We start from the raw sequence: 20,681 nt of genomic DNA, 5'->3' as shown, positions 1-20,681 counted from the left end.
AAACACTTCTCTGCAACTGAAATTCTTATATATATTGTTTATTGTGTCTCTCCTGTGAGTTCCAGGAGAGCAAAACCTTGGCTATCTGTTCCATACCACATTCCTTGCACCTAGACTGGTCTAGAACAGGTTGGGACTCAATGACTTTATTGAATAAAGAAAACAAACAAAAGAAATAGATGGAGCCTATACCCTGTGCGTGCTTCTGAGTCTCCACATTTCTTTCTGGGCACATCTCTGCGTTTTTCTCTGCAGCTTTACCCCGCCATTGCTGTGTATATATATATATTTGCATCTCTGAGACTTCTCTGTTTATTTTTGGTTTTTTTTTTTGCAGTACGCGGGCCTCTCACTGTTGTGGCCTCTCCCATTGGCTCCGGACGCGCAGGCTCAGCGGCCATGGCTCACGGGCCCAGCCGCTCCGCAGCATGTGGGATCTTCCCGGACCAGGGCACGAACCCGTGTCCCCTGCATCGGCAGGCGGACTCTCAACCACTGCGCCACCAGGGAAGCCCGACTTCTCTGTTTTGACTTGTGTATCTTGGTGGCAATCTCTCTCCTGTCCGTTTTCCTTTCCTTTCTGGATCACCTTTCTGTGTCTTTGACCTTTTCCTTTGTCCCTGTGACTCACCTAGTTTTGGTCTCTGTTGCCCTCATCCTTCCTCCCCCACCTTCCCTCCTTCCCACCGCTCTCCCTTCTGCCCATCCTCCACCTCTTTCTTGCTTTATGTTTGGCCTTTGGACTCTAGAACCCACTACCCCCTAGCCAGCTCTGCACCCGTCTTCCACCAAATTTGTCTCTCCCTGTTCTTCCCTCCGTTTATCATCCCTACACTAAGTTCCCCTCTGTCCCGCTAGTTGTATTCCTTTCCCTCTGTTTCCCAGCATCTCTTTCCAACATTGCCCCCATGGAAACCCTCCCCGGTCCCCTGCCCTCCAGTCTTCTAGTCCATCACAAGACCTGGCAGATGGGGGACCTTGGGAAATCTTTGCTGAGCAAATGAAGGGAAACCCACTGAGCACTGTCCCTTCTGTGTCCTCAGTGACCTTCAAATCCATTCCCCCCATCCCTCTACCCCCAGAGCCCTTTCCCAGCTCAGCTGCCACCCTCTCTCATCTATCCCACAGCACTGGCCTCCTGTCTAGCCCTTTCCCACATCCCAGGTGCCTCCTTCTGACACCCACGTCTAATACTGCCCTTCACCTGCTCCAAGCTCTCCCGTGTCTCCTGCTACCCTTAGAATAAAGTCCAAACTCCTCAGCCGGGAACCCTAGCATCCTTAGACTCTGTCTTCTAGCTGCTTCTCTGGTCTTATCTCCCCAAAGGATGAGCCCTGTCCCCAATACATCATGCTCTTATATCCCCCCCAAGCTGACTCGAGTTGTTTTTTTCCCATGAAAGCTTTCCTCACCCCCTTCATCACTCATCCTTTTGAAACCCAGCCTGGGTCTAATGTTCTCCAGGAAGTTTCCCCAAGTACTACCCACTCTTGTCAGTTGGTCACTCTGTCTCTTCTTCTCTGGTCAAGCTGCCTAGCCTGGTCCCTGTTACAGCACCGATCGCCCTGCCTGGAGTTCGGTTTTTGACTCCTTGAGAGCACCAGTGGGGATCCTGATACTAATACACTGCCTGGTACATTAGCAGATGCTCAAAAACGTTAAGGAGTGAATGGCTGAATTAATGGATGAGTGAAACATGAATCTCTAAGTCCTAGTGTTTCTCCTGCACACCAGACACCATGCCTGTGCTTCAGTATTTGTGTGATTATCTGCTCCCTCCCACGAGTGAGAGTTTGAAGGGCCAGTGCCTGTGTCTGATGCTGTATTTCAGCATGTCTCTGCCTCTCACTCTCATCTCTGAGTTCCTTCCTCCCTTTCTGTACCATTCATGTTATGATCCTGTTTAAAGCCATTCCATGTCTCCCCACTGCCCTCAAAGTAAATCTAAACTCTTGACCTGACCTACAAGTCCCTGGGCAGTCTGGCCCTGCCTTCGTCTCCAGCCTCATCTTGTTCCGTCTGCATGTGGCTCACTAGTACATGTTAGCCTTCTCTGGAAGCTCTTCCTGCCCCAGGGCCTTTGCATATGCTGTTCTCTGGCTAAGACACTTCCCTCCAGCTTCACCTGGCTGGCTTCTTGTCATCCTTTTGTATTAGCTAAAATATCCCTTCCTTTTAAACTGGGCTAAGCCTCCCTGAAGGAGCATTTTGGATTTCTCCTTTGCCCTAACTGTAACTTACTGTGGTGTATACATTTCTTGGATTAATGTCTGTCTCATGCACAAGATGTAAACTCTATGAGGATGTTGGGGACCCTATCTGACTTCCCTCCTTCTGTAGGCTCAGCATTTGGCACAATCCCTGGCACTTAAATACACAAATAAATTGCTGGTAATGAATGATCAAGTTTGTCTCTGGGACTGTTTACGTTCCCTCCCAGCGCCATGCTGGTACATAGCAGGTGCTTTTAAAGCCCTTGTGGAAGGATGAGTGAAGAAGTGAACGAATGCCCACGTCTGTCCCTTGTCACTTTGCCTTTCTGCATCCCTCTTTTATCTTTCTGTCTCTTTACATAGAGCATATATATAGTCTGCAGGTATAACTATATAGTCGTGTGTTATGGGTCCCTCTCCAGGAGTTGGGCTGGGCTGGGAGTCCCTCCTCCGTGCCCCGCCCCCACATGCACACAGCAAAACATTAAAAAGAAAACATCTCAAAACTGCAGAAAACACCACAGCCCTCCCCCTCCCCCCCACAAAAAATAAATAAAACACGACGCTCCCTCCCAACGGCCCCCTCCCTTCCCTTCCCCCTCCCTCAGGGTCCCTGATTCGGAGGGTGGCGGGCGCTCCCCCACGCCCGAGAGGTGGGGAGGGGCGCGGGGGAGCACCAAGCAGTCTCCAGCGCGCTCACGGGGAAGGAGGGGGGCACCCCCGACCCCCGGCAGCCTCGTTGCACGCGCGCCCGCGCACGCGCCCCGGACACGCCCCCCTCGGCGCCCCCCGTCGCGCCCCTACACGGGTGTGGTTTTCCTGTTGAGCGTGTTGCCGTTGGAGGCGGCGGCCTCCTTGGCCAGGGTCCCGGGGGCTGGCGCGGCGGGCGCGGGCGCGGCGGGCGCAGGCGCGGCGGGCGCAGGCGCGGCGGGCGGCCCGGTGACCGTGACCGTGACGCCGCCGCCCGCCTCCTTGGGGAAGGCGTTGTGCAGCGTGAGGAAGCCGGACGCCCCCCCGCGGTCCCGCTCTGAGCCCGCCCCGCCGCCGCCGCCGCCGCCGCCCCCCGCGCCCCCCGCCGCGCCGCCGTACGCCCCGCCGCCGGCACCGGCGCTAGCCAGCCCCGCGGCCACGCTGCCCTTGGACGGGTCGCGGCTGAGCGTGTACATGGAGATGTCCGTGGAGGCGAAGCCCGGGCCCCCGGCGCCGCCGGGAGACGCGTCCCGCGACGGCGACGGCTCGCTGGAGCGGGAGCTAGAGCGGGAGCGGCGGCGGTAGCGGAAGCGGTAACTGGGCAGACGGAGGATGGCCGAGGGGCCGCTCCCGCCACTGCCGCCCGCGCCCCCGCCGGCCTTGAGCAGGTCCGAGCGAGACTGGCAGTGCGCCTCGCGGCTGCGCTCGATGTAGATGTTGACGGCCAGCACGCCGATCACCTCGGCCAGGATGAACGACAGCCCGCCGAAGTAGAAGGACCAGCCGTACGAGTAATGGTTCTTCTTCTCCTCGTCCCGCTTCGGGCCCGGCTCGCCCGCGTTTGCCGAGATGTACACGATCACGCCGATGATGTTGCTCAGGCCTGGGCGGGGACGGTCAGACGGGAGCCTCGAGGCCACCCCTGGCCCCGCCCCCGCCCCCGGCCTGTCCCCGCCGGCCCAGGCCCAGCCCCGCTCTGAGCTCCACCCCTGATGGTCTAGGCCCCGCCCCAGATGGTCCAGACCGCCCCGCCCACTGGCCAGCCCAGGCCCCGCCCCATGTTGGCATAAGCTCCACCGTCAGATGGTCCAAGCCCCTTCCCAGATGGTCTAAATTTCTTCCCAGGTGGCCCAGGCCCCGCCCCGAAGGGCCCCAAATCCTGCTTCGGATGGTCCACCATCCCCAGCTAATTCAGGTCCTACTCTGTTGGTCGAAAGCCCACCCTGGTCGGTCTAAACTCCGCCCCAGTTCGTCCAGGGCCCACCCCAGAAGGTTTAGGATCACCCTTAATGGTCCAGATCCCTCCGGGATGGCCCAAGCCCTGCCCCAGATGGTCTAAACTCCTCCCCAGATGGCTCAGGCCCTTTCCTCGCTGGCCTAAACTCTGCCCTTGATAAGATGACCCTGGCTGGGGTTTCCTGGCCCTACCCTGATTGGTCTAACTCCACTCTTAACTTTATAAATCTTGGTGTTCCCTAGGCCTCACTCTCCGCTCGTTTAGTTAATGAGGTAATCCCGCTCTGACTCTCTAGGCCCTAACTCTGGCTGATCTGAACCCTTTCATGATTATCCTCTATTCTAGGTCTCCCCCATACTACTCTTACTAAAGCAGGTCTCCCGTCTACTCTAAGCCCCGCCTCCAGCTTGCTAAACCCTGCCCCCTGAGGATCGCGGTCAGGCTCCTCCCCCGTCCCAGGTGTAGTTAGCCCGGTCTTTCAAATCCTCCAAGCCCCACCCCCTGCAGATCTTGATCCAACTCCAAAGCATCCCCTGCTGTTTATGCTAAATCCTCCCCCTTCTCCTCTGGATTCCATCCTTTCAGAAAGGCTGACTCCTCGAATTTCCCAATACTACTCACTTCGAGTAGAAAGGGGGTCTTGCCCCTTAATGCCCTCCCTCACTACCGAGTTGGTCTGGATGCTTTCGCAGGACCAGACCCTTTTTGGGTACACCGGAGCCCACGAGACCCCGCCCCCTAGAGCAGGCTCCTCCCCATCTGAATCCAAATCACTTTCTCCCTCTCAGGTCGGTCTTCTCCGTCTTCAAGACCGCAATTCAGCCTCAAGGGCCCACCCCCTCTCCCAAACTCCTCCCCTTCCGTCTCCTGGACCGCAAGCTTTGGAATCTAAACTCCTGGCATCCCGGATTACGCGGTAGACAGACACCTGTCTGTGCTGGGTTCACTCGCCCAGAAGACTACCGGAAGGCGACACCTACCTCGCCCAGCGGGTGGCGATGGAGCTTGGGAAGAGCCTAGGAAGGCTCCGGGCCCCAGGGAGCGCCCGGGCAGGGTAGCTTTGCAGGCGCGCGCGCGCTCACACACACACGTGCGCGCTCGCAGGTGGGCCGCCCCCTCCCTCTGCCTCTCACCTGCTGCCACGAACAGGATCCCTGCTCCCAGAATGATGTTCCTCTTGGACTTGTAGACCCGGGAGGCCGCCACGCACACGCCCCCGAGCAGCAGCAGGATGGCGCTGAGGATGGGGAAAATGCTGGAGGCCCGGACGACTCCTGGAGAAAGGAGAGTATGGGGAGAGATGGGGGGTGGGGACCAGGGCGTCAGACACGGCCGCCTGGTCCCCTGGCGCCCCGCGCCTCCTGCTGCTTCCGTCTCCGCTTCTCTCTCGCTGGCTCTCCAATTCTCCTTCTCTGCCTGGTTATTTTCTGTTATTGTCTCACTTTCTCTCCTCTTTAAAATTTCTCTCTTTCTCGATCTGATTGCCTCTCTCTTTTTCTGTGTCTTTTTCTTTCTGCCTCTATTTTTCTCTCTCCTGGCATATTTTTCTTCCCTTTTATTTCTCTAATCACTCTCCCGCTCTCTTTTTTTTCCCCTCGGAACTTCTCTATTTCTCTGTGGACCCTCTCCCTCTCTCTTTTTCCTTCTCGCACGCTCTTTCCCTTCCTCTCCTGCGCATTTTTTCCTTCCTCCAGATCTTTCTGAATCAAATCTCTAAATACCTCGCTCCCTCCCACCCCATCCCCCCTTCTGCCAGGCTTCACCTATCTCTCTGGGTTTCTCTTCTCTCTTCCCCTGCCCCCTCCCTCTCTCCCTCTCCCGCTCTCTTCTTCCCTTCCTCCTCTCTGTCCCTCCCCCCACCCCTTCCTGCCTGGCTTCATCTGTAGCTCTGGGTTTCTCTTCTCTTACTTTCTCCCTTCTCTCTCTCTCCCACTCTCTCTGCAGTCCTTTCCACCGTCTCCCAAACCCTAGGCAACCAGATTCTGCGATTTCTGAGCCCGGTTGAGGCCGCAGCCAATCATAACTCTGGATTTGCCGCGTTCTTGGGGTAGCTAACCAATCTCACCACAGGCTTCCCCAGCCAGCTCCCTAGAATGGCCCGTCCGCGCCGTCCGCGCCTCAGGTTGCCTCACGGCCACAGGGCGCAGCGACCAATCCCAACCCAGAGAGTCACTGCACTGAGTTGCCTCGAGTACCCAGGCCATCACGACGGCCAATCAGCTCCCGGGATCCCTTCTCAGCCCGCCCCAAGGTGAGAGGAGGGGGCGGGAGAGACCACTGAGCCAATCGGTGACCAGAGGATCTCAGTATCTGGGCTTGGATTGGCTGACAAGTTCATCTCTGCGTGTGGTTCTAAGTGCCGAAGCACAGCCCCCTCTCCCCTCGCACTTGCCCAAGCCCGGTAGTCCCCCCACTCTGTCCCCGACCCCCACGTACGGAGCAGATACTCCGCGCTGTCATGGTCGTAGTCCGTGTCCTCCGGGAAATGGTTGATCTTCACGCAGACGCCTCTTTTCAACCCTGGAGGGGAATGGAGGTGATAGTCGTGGGCCCTTAAGAGTGCGGAAACCCCGGGTAAGAAAAGACCCTCCTCAAACCCCTTCTGATTGGGAGACAGGAAGTAATGGCTCCTGATCCTGTCTGTGCACCTGGGACAAACTTTCAACCTCCCGGCCCCGGTTTCCCTACCAGTTAAAAAAAAGAAAAAAGGTAAAGAAAGGAAGGGAGGGAGGGAGGAAATCATCCAACACTCACTAAAAGGCCACAAGAACTTTTGCTCTGTAACCTGTACGGGGACAGTCTCTCTGGCCTCTGTTTCCACCTCTGTAAGAAAGAAGGCGTTGCTTTCAGCCATGTCGTCACTCTTCAACTCAAAATCGGTTGAAAATGCGTGGGAAAACGAAGAGGCGGCAGAGGGCCAGGAGGACTACATTTCCCATGAGGCCCTATGAAGTCTTCGAGTCCAATTGTGAGGAGAGAGAAGCCCCAGTGGATCACCGGGGTTGTAGTCTCTTCAATCCTCCATATGGGAGAGGGATTCCCCGGCTCTCTGCGCACTGCACCTGGGGTCCTCTGGGAGGAGATGCAGAGGTCAGAGCTAGCAGAGGCACGCTAGGGGTGCAATATGCCTCCAGTGGTCCTGCAGTCTCAGCCCCTTCCTCCCCCTAAGAACCCACTTCCTTACACAGCTGCAGACCGATGTATAAATAAGTATAAATTTAAATACATTTTGTTTCCTCAATTCTCCAGGCTCCTTCCAACCTCCCGGCCACTGCCCAATGCTGCAGAACATTCTGCTTACATTCTTCACTGGCGAAAAACTTACCTTGCAAGCGAGCAGTGCACGGGACACCAGCTTGAGGAAGCTTTCGCTCACACACACACACACACACACACACACACCCCTCCCACCCATTCTGGGGTGTAGCAGCTCCCTGCACCACCACCTTCTTAGCATGCATTGGTTTGATTTATGATCTTCTTCAGCACGCTAGGAGTTCCTGCAGGGGGAGGGCATGGGGTCTGATTCCTCCGTGTGTCCCTAGCATTGCCTGGCACAAAGGAGGCCTCAAGAAATGAGTGTTGAAAGAATTAAGTTATGAATGAATATAAGGATGACAGAAGGGGAGATTCGAGGCAAAAGATGACACGGAAAGAAATGGGGGTAAAGGAAAAGACTGGAAAGAAGGACTATAAGGCAGTGAATAATTCCACTAAGAGCTACCATTTGTTAAGTGCTTCCTAGGTGGATTAACTCATCCACAGCTCACAGGAGATCCACGAAATAGATAATGTTATTGGTGTCGTGCGGTGACCAAACATTGAGAATTGGAGTCGCACTGCTTGATAATGAAGCCTGAATCCATCATGTCCTTATTCTGTGACCTTGTTGGCCTTACTTGGGCCAATTTACTTCGATCCCTTTTCCTATAACAAGGGGCTACTAGGACCTACCTCACTGGGTTGTTGTGAAGGTTGAATCCAGGTATAGAGATTTAGCACTTTGCCTGGAACACAATTAGGTGTTCAGCTGATACCACGCCGTATACCCATTGTCCAGATGAGGAAGCAGAGGCATAACAAGGGTTCATCAATTCACAGCTGATGGGTGGTGGAAGCAGAATTCAAACACACAGCGGTTTGCCCCCACTGGAATGTAAGCTTATAGGCTGTTCACCACTCTTCAACATCTAGAGCAATGCCTAACACATAGTAAGTGCTTAATAAATATTTTTATGTACGAATGATTGAATGGGCAACAAGCACATGAAAAGATCCTCCATATCACTAATCGTTAGGGAAATGCAAATCAAAACAACAGTGAAATACCCTCTCATAGATATGAGATACCATCCCATTAGGATGGCTACTATAAACAAGCAAACAAAATAAAACAGAAAATAAGTGTTGGTGAGGATGTGGGGAAATTGGAACCCATGTGCACTGTTGGTGGGAATATAAAATGGTGCAGTCGCTATGGAAAATAGTATGGAGGTTCCTCAAAAAGTTAAAATTACTATATGATCCAGCAAGTCCCTTCTGGGTATATACTCAAAAGAACCGAAAGCAAGGTCTCTAAGAAATATTTGTACATCCATTTTCGTGGCAGCATTATTCACAACAGCCAAAAGCAACCTAAGTGTCCATCAATGCATGAACGGATAAAGTGTGGCATATACGTAGAATGGAACGTTGTTCAGCCTTTAAAAGTAAGGGAATTCTGACACATGCTACAACCTGGATGAACCTTGAAGATATTATGCACGTGAAATAAGTCAGTCACAAAAATACAAATACCGTATGATTCCACTCATGTGCGATATCTAGAGTCATCAAATTCACAGAGACAGAAAGTAGAATGATGGTTGCCAGGGGCTGGGAGCAGGGAAGAATAGGTACAGAGTTTCAGTTTTGAAAGATGAAAAGTTTTGGAGCTTGGGTACCCAATGTGAATCTACTTAACATTACTGAACTGTGCTTTTAAAAATGGTTAAGATGGTACACTTCACATTCTGTGCATTTTACTTAAAAAAAAAAAAAGCCATTGAATGAATGAATGAAGATACACCTTTTGAGTGCAGATGTTTACCCATCAGCACATCCAGTATGGTGTGGTGGGGGGGGGGGGGGTCAAGTTCTCTCCTTTCTTGAGTGGGATTATAGTACTTCTCTCAAAACATGAATGATAACTCAATGAGATTGAGCACGGAGAGTACACGGCGTGCAGACTCTCCACAGACTAGTCATGCTGGCAGTAATGATAACTAGTACGTCCTGAGGGCTAACCACACAGTAGGCACGGCTCCAAGCATTTGACAGGTAGGTACTAACACAGTATGCATGACCAGCCCTTAGAAATACCAGGCAGTGATAGTATCCCTGCTTTACAGGTGAGGAAACTGAGGCATAGAGTTGAAGAAATTGCTCAGTTCTATAGATGGTAAATCCTGGGGAGGAGACTCTGGGCCTCAAAGGTGAGCTTTTTTTTTTTTTTTAAGGTGAGCATTTTCTTTTCTTTTTCTTTTTTTCCAGGCCAAGCCATGCGGCTTGCGGGGGTCTTAGTTCCCCAACCAGGGATCAAGCCCTGTGCAGTGGAAGCGCAGAGTTCTAACCACTGGACCGCCAGAGAGGTCCCAGAGGTGAGCATATTTGTGGCAGTAGAGTGTAGTGGTTATGTTAGCCACGAGCACGGGCTTTGGAATCACATTCTCTGGACTCACATGCCAGGGCTGCCACTTCCCAGCTGGGTGGCTTTGGGGACTTGGACACCCCTGAGCCTCGGCTTCCTCGTTTGGAGAATGCGGATGGTGATAATGACCACATGCGGTTTGCGAGCACTCAGTGACCCACGAATGACAGAGTCAAGCGCGGACCGCACGGGGGTTATGCGGCACGCCTCTGCGTGTTATCCGACCAGCTGGGCTGGGAGCTCCTTAGGCGCAGGCATGGTGGTGATGCGTCTCTGAGTCTCCCCAGGGCCCGCCTAACACAGACCCGGGCAGGCAGCGGTGGGGGGGAGTGGGGAAGCGGGATGGGGGGCGGTGCGTAGGGGTGTGTACTGTGGCGAGGACCACGGCTCTGCCCCTCGTACGCTGGGTGGCCATGTGGCTGACTCACTTCCCCTTTCTGGCCTTCAGCTTCCTGCTCTGACAAACTCGGGTGATAATAATACCTTCCCCCCGGAGCAACTGGGAGGGTTCAATGAGATAATAAGGCACGCAAAGTGCTGAGAACAGGGGCTCTGTACAGTCCGCTCGAATAAATCGGGCTGTGGGTCTAGATTCTGGAGGCTGAAATTCCTGAGAAGGGAGCTAGACCCATACGGATCCCCCAGCCCTGGGGTTGGTTCTGGGGCACTTGAAATGTGGCAACTGAGACGGAGTGTGAGTGTAAAATGGGCACCAGATTTCAGATTTGGTATGAAGAAAAATGCATACTATTCCATTAATAATCGTTATATTGCTAACATGTTAAAATAATGGTTTGGCTACGCTTGGTTAGATAAAATGTATGACTAACGTTTATATTAATGTATTATATTGTATGAATTGTATTTATTAAATTAGATTCATTGAACCTTCCCCTTTGTACTTGTTTTAATGCCACTGCTAGAAACATTTAAGTTATGTAGACTGTGTGATGTTTCTCTTGGGCAGTGCTGGTTGGGAGGCGGGGACTTCTGGGTTATCAAGGAGGGGAAACTCAGGGGTTGGTCATCTGAATTCATAATACTGAGAAGAAGAAGAACAGAATATAGACGACATAGTCTAGCCTTTACCCTGTGCCTGCTGGCCTTTTGAATGCTTTACATGTAATAACTCATTGAATTCGCTCCACAGCCCTGTGGGTTAGGGGCCATTATAATCCCCATTTCACCGATGACGGAAATAAAGCACAGAGAAGTAGAATATATGGCTCAATGTCACCTTCCTGTGCACAGCAGACAGGAAGTAACCCAATAAGTCTTGTTCTCGAGTCTATGTCCCAATCACGACTTTCTACTGCACTTCTCAGAAAGACGGAGGGACAAGAGGATGGGACCTAAGAATTCCTGGGGACAGAGTGTCTTCAGGGGGCAATGGCCCGGGGGGGGGCAGTTTCTACACCCCTGGATCCCTGATAGGATGGAGGCTAGTGGTTATATTGCTTTGACTCCTGGGAAACCAAAGAGACCTGGATTCAGATCCAGACTCTACTGCATATTAGCTGTGTGACCTTGGGAAAGGTGCTTTCCTTCTCTGAGCCTTAAGCGTTCATTTCTAGGAGATGGGGGTAATAGTAATACATAGCGCACAGAATTATTGTGAGCATCCAATGACACATGAATGATGACTATAATAACAATAAAGTCTACCTTCATTTACCCCCTGCTTAACACAATTCCTTTGGCTCCCAGGACCCAGTTACCTCATTTTCCCCAAACCTCTGTGGTCACTCCTTTCTCAGCTCCCTTTGCTGGCTCTTCTCATCTTTCTGATTGTCTCTGAATACTGGACTAGCTCAGGCTTCAGCCCTTCAACTAATATTTTGGTTTGTTTCTGTCTCTGCTCATCCATCCACATGCCATGACCCGCCCACCAGCCCACACTCTCCCCTGAACTCTGACCTCATATATCATATCGCTAACATCCTAGATCAGGGGGTCAGCAAACTATGACCCACAGGCTGAACCCAGCCTGCCAAATCCAGCAAAGAATGGGTTTTACATTTTTTTTTTTTTTTAATGATTGAAAAGCTGTCAGAGAAGACTATCTCGTGGTACGTGAAAATGATATAAAATTCAAATGTCAGTGCCTGTAAAGGAAGTTTAATTGGAACCCAGCCACACTCATCCACTCACGCATCATCTCTGGCTATTTTAAGGAGTAGCAGCAACAGAGATCACACGCCCCACAAAGCCTAAGAAACTGACTGTACGGCACTTTGTGAGTCCTTTCCTATACTGACTCCTGTCCTACACAGTATCTCAAATAGGCACCCTCAATTTATTTTTGTAATTTTTTTGGGTAAAGGCACCTCAATTTAACATGTCCAAAACTGAGCTCATGATAGCCCTCCTTATAATAAATTGGGTAAGAGAAAATAAAACAAATACAATAAAATACCAGCTGTTCCAGCAGATGAACCTCCCCCACCCCTACCCGACCACATTCTCCGGTGCTCAGGCCACAGCCTTAGAGCAGTGACTCTCAATGAGGGGCGATTTTATTCCTAGTCTGGAGACAGTTGACAATTTTGGTGTCCACACCGGTGGATGCTGCTGGTGTTTAAAAGGTAGAGCCCAGGGATGCTGCCACACATCCTACAACACGCAGGACGCACCCCCCAACCCCAGCCCACAGCCGCAACACGGAATTATCCACCCCCAAATGTCAACAGCGCTGAGGTTGGGAAACCCCGCTTTTGAGACGCCCCGACACTTCTCTCTCATATCCTACAATTGCCCCACCAGCAATTCCTGCCCGCTGTAGCGGCAGAACATACTCACAGTTGAAACCCAAACTCTACGGCTCCCACCCCGATAAGCCACCTCCCATTCTCCCTTTTCCTTTCCTCCTAAATACCCAACACAGCAGCAAGAGCGATGCCCTTAACCTTTAAGCCAGCTCCTGTCACTCCTCCCCTCCGATGTGGAAAGCAAATTACATTCCAGGACCTGGAAGTTCGCGGTATCACCTTGACTGCACCTCCTACCATGTCCCTCCTCACCACCTCTGCCTGGGCCACGCGGGCCTCTCATGATGGTCAGACACAAGGCACATTCCCACTGCAGAGCCTGAGCAATGTTTCTACAGCCTGAAGCGTTTCCCTCCAGAAGCCACATGGCTCCATCTCTGGGTTCATTTAGCCTACGCCTCCGATGTCACCTGCTCAGTCCCCTTTATCTCCAATTTCTGCAGTTTCACACCCTTGCCCCTAACACTTCCCATCCCCTCCCTTGCTCTTTTTCCTCCTTTGCACTCAGCTCTAACACCCTAGGTGTTGTATTTACTTATCTCCCTTATTATCTGTCTCTCCTTCTAGAATATAAGACATATAAAAACAGCAGTCTTTCATGTATACACTGCTTCCCTGGTGGCGCAGTGGTTGAGAGTCCGCCTGCCGATGCAGGGGACGCAGTTTCGTGCCCCAGTCCAGGAAGATCCCACATGCCGCAGAGCGGCTGGGCCCGTGAGCCATGGCCACTGAGCCTGCGCGTCCAGAGCCTGTGCCCCGCAATGGGAGAGGCCGCAGCAGTGAGAGGTCCGCGTACCGAAAAAAAAAAAAAAAAAAGGGTAACCAACAAGGACCTACTGTAGAGCACAGAGAACTCTGCTCAATGTTGTGTGGCAGCCTGGATGGGAGGGGAGTCTGGGGGAGAATGGATACGTGTATATGTATGGCTGAGTTGCTTTGCTGTGCACCTGAAACTATCACAACATTGTTAATGGGCTATACTCCAATATAAAATAAAAAGTTAAAAAAAAACAAAACAGGTTTCTTTGCTGTTGGTTTTTTTCTCCTTCCACGTCTATAGCTCCAGAATCACGAACAGTGTCTGGCACACAGTATAAGCTCAATAAATAACGGTTGTTGAGGAGGGGATGAATACATGGAATGACTGCTACTTGCTGTACACTGTCCATCAGTGTATAATGAGAAACTGGGTGTCAAATTATAACATAATGAGAAAATTGGATGGGTGTGAGGCAATAGGGACCAGAGGTGATGGGAGAAAGGGAGACCCTCATGCCTGATCTGAGGAAGCAGCTGCTACTCGGATCCAGCCAACCGTGGCCACTGCAGGATACTGGCCCCGTGTTGTCAGATCTTCCACTAGTTCAAAAGAAGCTGGAAATCGGATTTTCAATGTGCAATCTCCCTATTTTTAAATGTTGGCAACCGATTCAGATTTTGGTTTCAGTTTTAAACACTCCACACACCAGACAAAGCATATCTGCAAATCCCATCCATCAGACCTGAGTTCTCTTGGCTCTTCCCCAGTCACAGCTGGGTTACCTTGGGCAAGTAGCTTAACATCTCTGAGCCTCGGTTTCCTCATCCTCAACAGGAGGGTGGTGCCCTGCCGCCCCCCTCCCATAGGATTAAATGAGATAATAACATTCCTTGCTCATCAAGAGTACCCAGCAAGGGACTTCCCTGGTGGTGCAGCGGTTAAGGGTCCACCTGCCAATGCAGGGGATGCGGGTTCGAGCCCTGGTCCGGGAGGATTCCCACATGCCGCTGAGCAACTAAGTCCCTTTGCCACAACTATTGAGCCTGCGCTCTAGAGCCCGTGAGCCACAATTACTGAGTCCTCGTGCCACAACTACTGAAGCCCGCGCGCCTAGAGCCCGTGCTCCGCAACAAGAGAAGCCACCTCAATGAGAAGCCCGCGCACCACAACCAAGAGTAGCCCCCACTCGCCGCAACTAGAGAAAGCCCCACGCGCAGCAGTGAAGACCCAACGCAGCCAAAAATTTAAAAAAAAAAAAAAAAAAAAGAGTGCCCAGCAAAACGGAGGAGGAAAAGATGGGGAAAAGAGAGGGATAAAAAGAGAAGTGAAGGGATTTTGATCTTTTTGGCCCTGGAGGGGGAAATTGGGGATTGGCTGGTCCCACTCCTTCATGTTGCAGACCAGGGCCCTGAGGCTTGGGGAGGTGACAAGATAGTGAGCACACAGGGGGATAGATGCACAGGAGGACTGGAACCCAGGTGTCCTGCTTCCCAGCCCATCACTTCCACGCTATGTGGAAAGAAATAGCAAAGCTGAGAGCAAAACAAACAGAGGAGTTGCTAAGAGGAAGAGGCCTGGCGTGGGGAGATGGGAGGCCAAGGGAGCCAGCTGGGAGGGAGCCTGCAAGGAGAGTAGGACCAAGCAAAGAGCAAAGATGGAGATTAGAAGAGGCGGTGGCCTCATCGTCAAGAAACAGGGTCTGGAAGGAGGACGTCAAAGGGAGGATGAATGGAGGGAAGATGAGGCAGAAGCTTCTAAAGACCAAGGAGGACAAGGACCCGCAGGGGAGGCTGGGAGGCCTGATGGGGAGGGAGAGGCGGGCAGACAAGATCCGCCGGAGGACAAGCCACAGAGAGGAAAGAGGAGAGGGCCGTGAGTTACGGGCAGTTAGGGCAGGATGTTTTAGGAGAGAAACAGCCAAAGTGAGGCCAAAGGGACGGAGGAGATGGGGAAGACGCTGTGACTGGGTCCATAAGAGGTAGGGGCGCTCAGAGGGCAGAGGTAGGACGTGGGGGAGAGAAGATGCAAAGGGCAAAAGGAGGAGGGGGGCCCAGCTCAAGGGTGAGCGGGAAGCGGGGAGGCAAAGCAGAGCGTGCCAGTGCTGGAATCGAGGCAGAGGGAGCCCCTCACGCAGGGAGGCCAGGCACCCACAGGGGTGAGAGGGAGGGAGGAGAGGGGGCTTTCCCCACGAATGAAGGAAAGATAAGATTAGGGGGGTCCCGAGCGGAGGGGGCGCAGGACGTGCCGAGTGACGGAGAGGCGTGAATGGGGAGGGTCGAGGCGAGGGGGGCGGGATTCAGAAGAGGGTCAGGACGCAGAGAAGAGTGAGAAGGACGGGGGAAGGTGTGTGGGCAGGCGTGGCAAGGAGCCCCAGGAGGAGACGGGAGGCCGCAGTGGGGACCACAGGAAACTGGGAGATTTCCCAGGGAGGAAGCCCAGCCGGCTGCGGACGGGACGAGGGGGCGGGCCGCAAATGGAGGGGCGCAAGGCCGGGGCCCCCTCCACCCTACCTTCCAGGCAGCAGATCCTCCAGAGGCCCGAGTGGGTGAGTCCGCCGGGGTCCTTCTTCTCCGAGGAGCCACTGCCCCCGCGGTGGTGGGGCCCGTCGTCGCCAGCCGTGAGGTTGGTGGTGTTGCAGATGAAGGCGCGCGTGTAGAGCCAGTAGTCCGTGCTGATGGCAATGGTCATGAGGCCGAAGGCTGCGAAGGCGCCCACCGTGGTGAGCAACACCTGCACCCCCTTCTCGCACCAGAGGCCCCTCTCTTCGTTCCAGCGCTTCAGCGACTCCAGTTTGACCACGGGCAGCCGGGGGGCCGTGGGCCACCACCGGGGCAGCGGGGGCGGGGCCGTGCCGGCGGCTGGGGGGGTCACAGCGCAGGCAGAAGTGGGGGGCCCGGGGCCAGGGGCTGGGGAGGGGGCGGCGAGGAGGAGGCTGAGGCCGGGGACGGGGTCAGAAGGCAGCCATGGTCGGCAGCTGGTGGAGGGCAGGGAGCGAGATAAAGGATTAGACAGGAGGGCTCACCTCCCTGGACATCCCTTTACCTGCACCCCAGCCCCCCAAAGAAACCCGACTCTTTCCTCGGTTGAAGAAACTCCTTCCACTCTGCTTGCCACTGCCACTTCTCTGAAAAACAATCTCCCTGTGTCCAAGAAATTCTTCCCACTAATCCCACTCTGAGGCATACCCCCCCCACCCCGCATCCCTGAGTGCCGTAGGACACGCCTCCAGGCCCCTCCAGCTCCGCCCCCCTGGTCTCACCGTCCTCCCCACAGGGAAAGCGTCCCTCACTCCAGCCCCCAGTGCCTCTTCCTCCCCAGGAACCCCTGTCCTGTTCCTCATTTCTTATAAAATGTTCTCATAAAGCTCTACCCACTCCCTACCTTCCCCTGCAAGGCCCACCACTTCACCTACTATGGCCCCTACTTAGGAAAAATAAATCTCTCAATCTCTCCTCAGCTGAAAAGTCAAAAACAACACACACAACAAAACTCAGATCTTCCAAACTCATCCCCACAGTTTGCACAACTCAGAAAACCACACAGTTGTCATCACTACCACCCCACCTCCACAGTCTCCTCTGCATGGGAACCCCTACCCCACTCAGGACCCTATGTCTCCGGACCAGGGTTCTCAACCTTGGTTGTACCTTGAAACCACCAGAGGATACTGATACTTGAGAAATTCCGATTTCATTGGTCTGGGGTGTGGCCCTGAGCATCTAGGTTTTTAAAACTTCCCCGGGGGATTCTTTTAAAGAATCCAACACCGCTGGACCCCCTGGATTAGAAGAATGCCCCCCATCTCCATCACATTCCCTCTAACCGCCCCACTTGTCTTCCTTGGACCACTCTCCCATCCCCTACTATGTCTTTGACTCAAGGAAAATACTCCACTCTTTCGTTTGCTTATAGGAGTCTTCCAAATCTGGTCCTCAGTATCTCTACAACTTAGACAAACTCCTCATAGCCATCACTTTCTCCTCCATTAAGAAAAATTTCTTCCGTGAGTTGCAGGGCATTTTCTACTCACAGGAATCCCTTTCTCTAGACCCCAAATTCCTCTCCATTCAGAAATCTCCCAAGCTCTGACCTGCATATTCACTGTTGTGGAAGGAAATCCCCCCACTCTACCCAGCATCCCCCACCCCCTTCCTCTGCCCTTCCACCATCTCCCACGACCTCCAAATCTCCTCTCCGTAGCCCTTGTTATGGGGATGAACCCCCCAATTCCAGATCTCCCCAGCTCACTTCGACATCCCGCTGTCTCTTGAACTTATAAGAACCTCCCCCCCACACACCCTGACTTCTCTTACATCACAAAGAATCCCCTTCACTCTTGCCACCCTCCTCCACCTACTCTAGCTCCCAGCATCGCTTGTGCTCAGGAGAATCCCCTTCATGTCTCCCTCAGACTTCCCTTCTTGGGAACACCCCCAGAACTCCCCCTTCTATTTCACCTGTGCAGGAACATACACCATACACTCAGTTTTCTTCCAAATTTCAAAAGATCCCCTCCATAGACAGTGCCTCTTAGAAAAATTTGATCCACAAGACCACAACTCTCTTTCAGTTGGGAATAATTTCCCACTCTGCAGCCACCAAGGGTCCATTCATTTTCCTCTCCCACAGCACCCCATCACCACGCCCCCTGCCCTGCCTTTTCCACCTTACCCCAACCCTCCTTCCAGGCATGCATCCCTTACCAGCTTCCACCACTCACTCTATCTATCCTAGACTTCTTCCCCCAAACCCCCTATTCTAGTTAAGAGCCTGGAAGCCTTAGAGGAGGAAACAAACAAACAAACAAACCTGATTCTGGGTCCCAGTACCAGGGTGACCTTGGCCTCTTCCGCCCCCATCAGCTGGCCCTCACTGGGTCTGCTCCAAGGAGGGGTGTTGGAAAGGTTGTCTATGGGGGGGGTGTCTCCATGGCAACTGGGCCTAGTGCCCCACACGTGTGTTCTCTCCTCACCTCCACTCCTGCCTGCCCACGCACGGCCCCTGCCCTGGCCCCATTCAACAGTGCCCTGGACACTGACATCCCTGTGGCCTCCCTGGCCTCACTTCTGGCCGCTTCCTGTCTTTCCTCTCCAGAAAGACGCTGAGTTTCCTCTCCTCTCCATCTCTCGGCCTCTTCTCCCCGCTTCTGTGCCCCCTCACCACCAGCACCACCACCTCCACTGTCCTAGCAGATTTCTGCCTCCAAGGGGGGTGGGAGGGTGAGCCTGTGGCCACAGGATGTGCCCATTCCCCTGCTGGGCCCCCTAGGACCCGGGATAAGGAGGGGATGGAGAGGGGAGGCGAAGGATGGAAATTCTTCATCATATAAAGATTCGAAGCTCTTTTCATTTTGTCGATTTGGGGGGCACTCTGCTTGGCTTTAGGGGTTCTTCCTTTAGTCCATCTGTCAGCGGCAGCAAAGGAGGGAGCAGGGGACACCCCCAATTCGAAAGCTCCGGGATGTGAGAGGGGTCATCATCCCCTCTCCCTCTGAAGGGGACCAGCTCCTTCCTCCAGAATTAGGGGGGTCACAGAGCCTTCATTTTACATCCACCCACCTCCGATTAATAAAAAGATCTCTCTCACCTCTGTTAACGATAGGTCAACTCTCCGATGCACGGGGGAGGGGACGTTGAGCCCCCGTCGGCAACCCCCCCAGGAAAACCCTTGTGGCTCCCAATTCTCACTGCTCCCCCTCCCCCAGCAGCGAGGGACCCAGGCGTCCGACCTGGTTGGGGGGTGGAGATGAAGAGGCGTCCGGGGAATGGGTGTTGAGGTGGGAGGGGAGGCTGAGGGGCAGCTCTGAGCTCGGGCCCCGAGGGAGAGGGGGTCGGGATGGGGGAAAAGAAGGTGAGGAGACAATTTGGTTCCCGTGTCGCTGGGTAAAGTGCGGAGCTGGAGGACGAGAGAGGGAAGGAGGAGGGAGGGAGGGGGAGGGGAGCCGCTGAGGATGGGGGAGCCACGGAGAGGAGATGGATTGGGGGGAGGGAAGTGATGGGGGGCAGGGTCTGGGTGGCAGAAAGAAGCTGGGGAAAAAGAGAGAGACCCAGAGAGGGAGGGAGAGAGACAGAGCCAGGAGAAGCGGAAAGAGAGAGACCCAGAGTCGGGGAAACAGAAATGGGGGAGGGAGAAATTTGGGGGAGGCAGCGGCTGGTAGCAGAAGGAAGTTGGAGAGGGAGACACACACACACACAGAGAAATATCCAGAGAGAGAAGGGGACAGAGGCAGAGATGCAAACAGAGAAACGCAGGGACTGGGGAAGAAATGGGGGATGGGGAAAGATTGGGGCGAGGGAGAGGATGGGGGTCAGGATCTGGGTAACAGAAGGAAAGAAGGGACAGAGAGAGAGTCATCCAGAGAGGGGGAGGAGAGACAGATGGGGAGAGAAAGACAGAGAGAGACTGCGAGGATGGGAGAGAGAGAGAGGGAGAGAAAGAAAGAAAAAGTGGGGAGAGAAATTGGGGATGGGGCAAAGGTCTTAACAGAGAGAAGAATGCGAGAGAGAGAGAGAGAGAGAGAGAGAGAGAGAAGAGAGAGAAAATTTTAAAAATTTAGGGGAGAGGGGTCTGAGTGGCAGAAGGTGCCCGGAGACAGAAAGGCAGATGCAGAAGGAAAGAGAGGGACCCAAAGAGAGAGACAGATGGGGAGAGACTGAGACTGGGAGAGAGAGAGACCCAGGGAACGAGACAGAGGTAGAAACTGGGGAGGCATCAAAAGGAAGCCGGAGAAAAATAGGAGAGGGGCCAGTCTCAGATGAACGAAGGAGGTCGGAGATAAAGGATACCCCTGCCTCCTCCCCCACCCGCATCCCCAGCCCCTGCTCCCTACCCCCATCCCCATTTCAAAGCCACCCCCCCACCCCCACTAGCCTCCATCTCTCCACAGCATCGCTTGCCGCCGCCACCGCCTCTTCCTGTCGTCATAGCAACAGGATCCAGGCGCCCAGCCAAGGCTGGCAGCAGCGGCCGGAAATGAGGGGAGGGCCTTTTAAAATGGACCCCAGGAGCTCTCCCCTTTCCCAAAATCCAAGGGAAAGCTCCACCTCCCCGAGTCTTCCCACCATTCCCCCCCCGCCAAGTGGCAAGGGCAAAGAGCCACTGAAAATAAAATTATACTAAACTTACAAGGATAGAAAGCGTTTTGCGTCTCACCAAGAATTTTTTTTTCTTCTTACCAGCTACCCACCCCTAGCTCAAAGAGTTAGATTCCCCCAAGATGGGGATGGGAGTGAGGAGAAAAGTAGGATGCGCAAAGCTTGAGTGGAAACAAGTTTTAAAGAAGTCTGTCTGGGGTTGGGTCGGAGGGCTATGCAACAGTTTTGAG

At 53.6% G+C, this 20,681-nt stretch overlaps 1 protein-coding gene across 1 annotated transcript; it reads right to left on the bottom strand.

Annotated features, from left to right (window-relative positions):
- Positions 1-17: 17 nt before the first annotated feature.
- Positions 18-20,156, bottom strand: CACNG8 (calcium voltage-gated channel auxiliary subunit gamma 8). The gene is made up of 6 exons (XM_049703475.1): positions 18,944-20,156; positions 18,167-18,235; positions 15,868-16,331; positions 6,577-6,660; positions 5,274-5,414; positions 18-3,786 (listed from the first exon to the last, which is right to left on the bottom strand). Exons 2-6 carry the CDS (start codon positions 18,214-18,216, stop codon positions 3,014-3,016), a joined length of 1,512 nt encoding a protein of 503 aa, XP_049559432.1. The 5' UTR covers positions 18,217-18,235; positions 18,944-20,156; the 3' UTR covers positions 18-3,013.
- Between the last annotated feature and the right edge of the window lie 525 nt (positions 20,157-20,681).

The sequence above is a fragment of the Orcinus orca genome, chromosome 20, assembly GCF_937001465.1.
Source record: "Orcinus orca chromosome 20, mOrcOrc1.1, whole genome shotgun sequence".
NCBI classification, from domain to species: domain Eukaryota; kingdom Metazoa; phylum Chordata; class Mammalia; order Artiodactyla; family Delphinidae; genus Orcinus; species Orcinus orca.
This window is presented reverse-complemented; position numbering and strand designations above follow the sequence as displayed.

Coding starts and splice junctions, on each gene's coding strand:
- CACNG8 (XM_049703475.1), bottom strand. CDS start 18,216: ATGGGGGCGGAAGAGGCCAAGGTCACCCTGGTACTGGGACCCAGAATC. Junction 6,661..15,867: donor GAGGATCTGCTGCCTGGAAG/GTAGGGTGGAGG, acceptor ATTCCCCTCCAG/GGTTGAAAAGAGGCGTCTGC. Junction 5,415..6,576: donor CAGCGCGGAGTATCTGCTCC/GTACGTGGGGGT, acceptor TCCTTTCTCCAG/GAGTCGTCCGGGCCTCCAGC.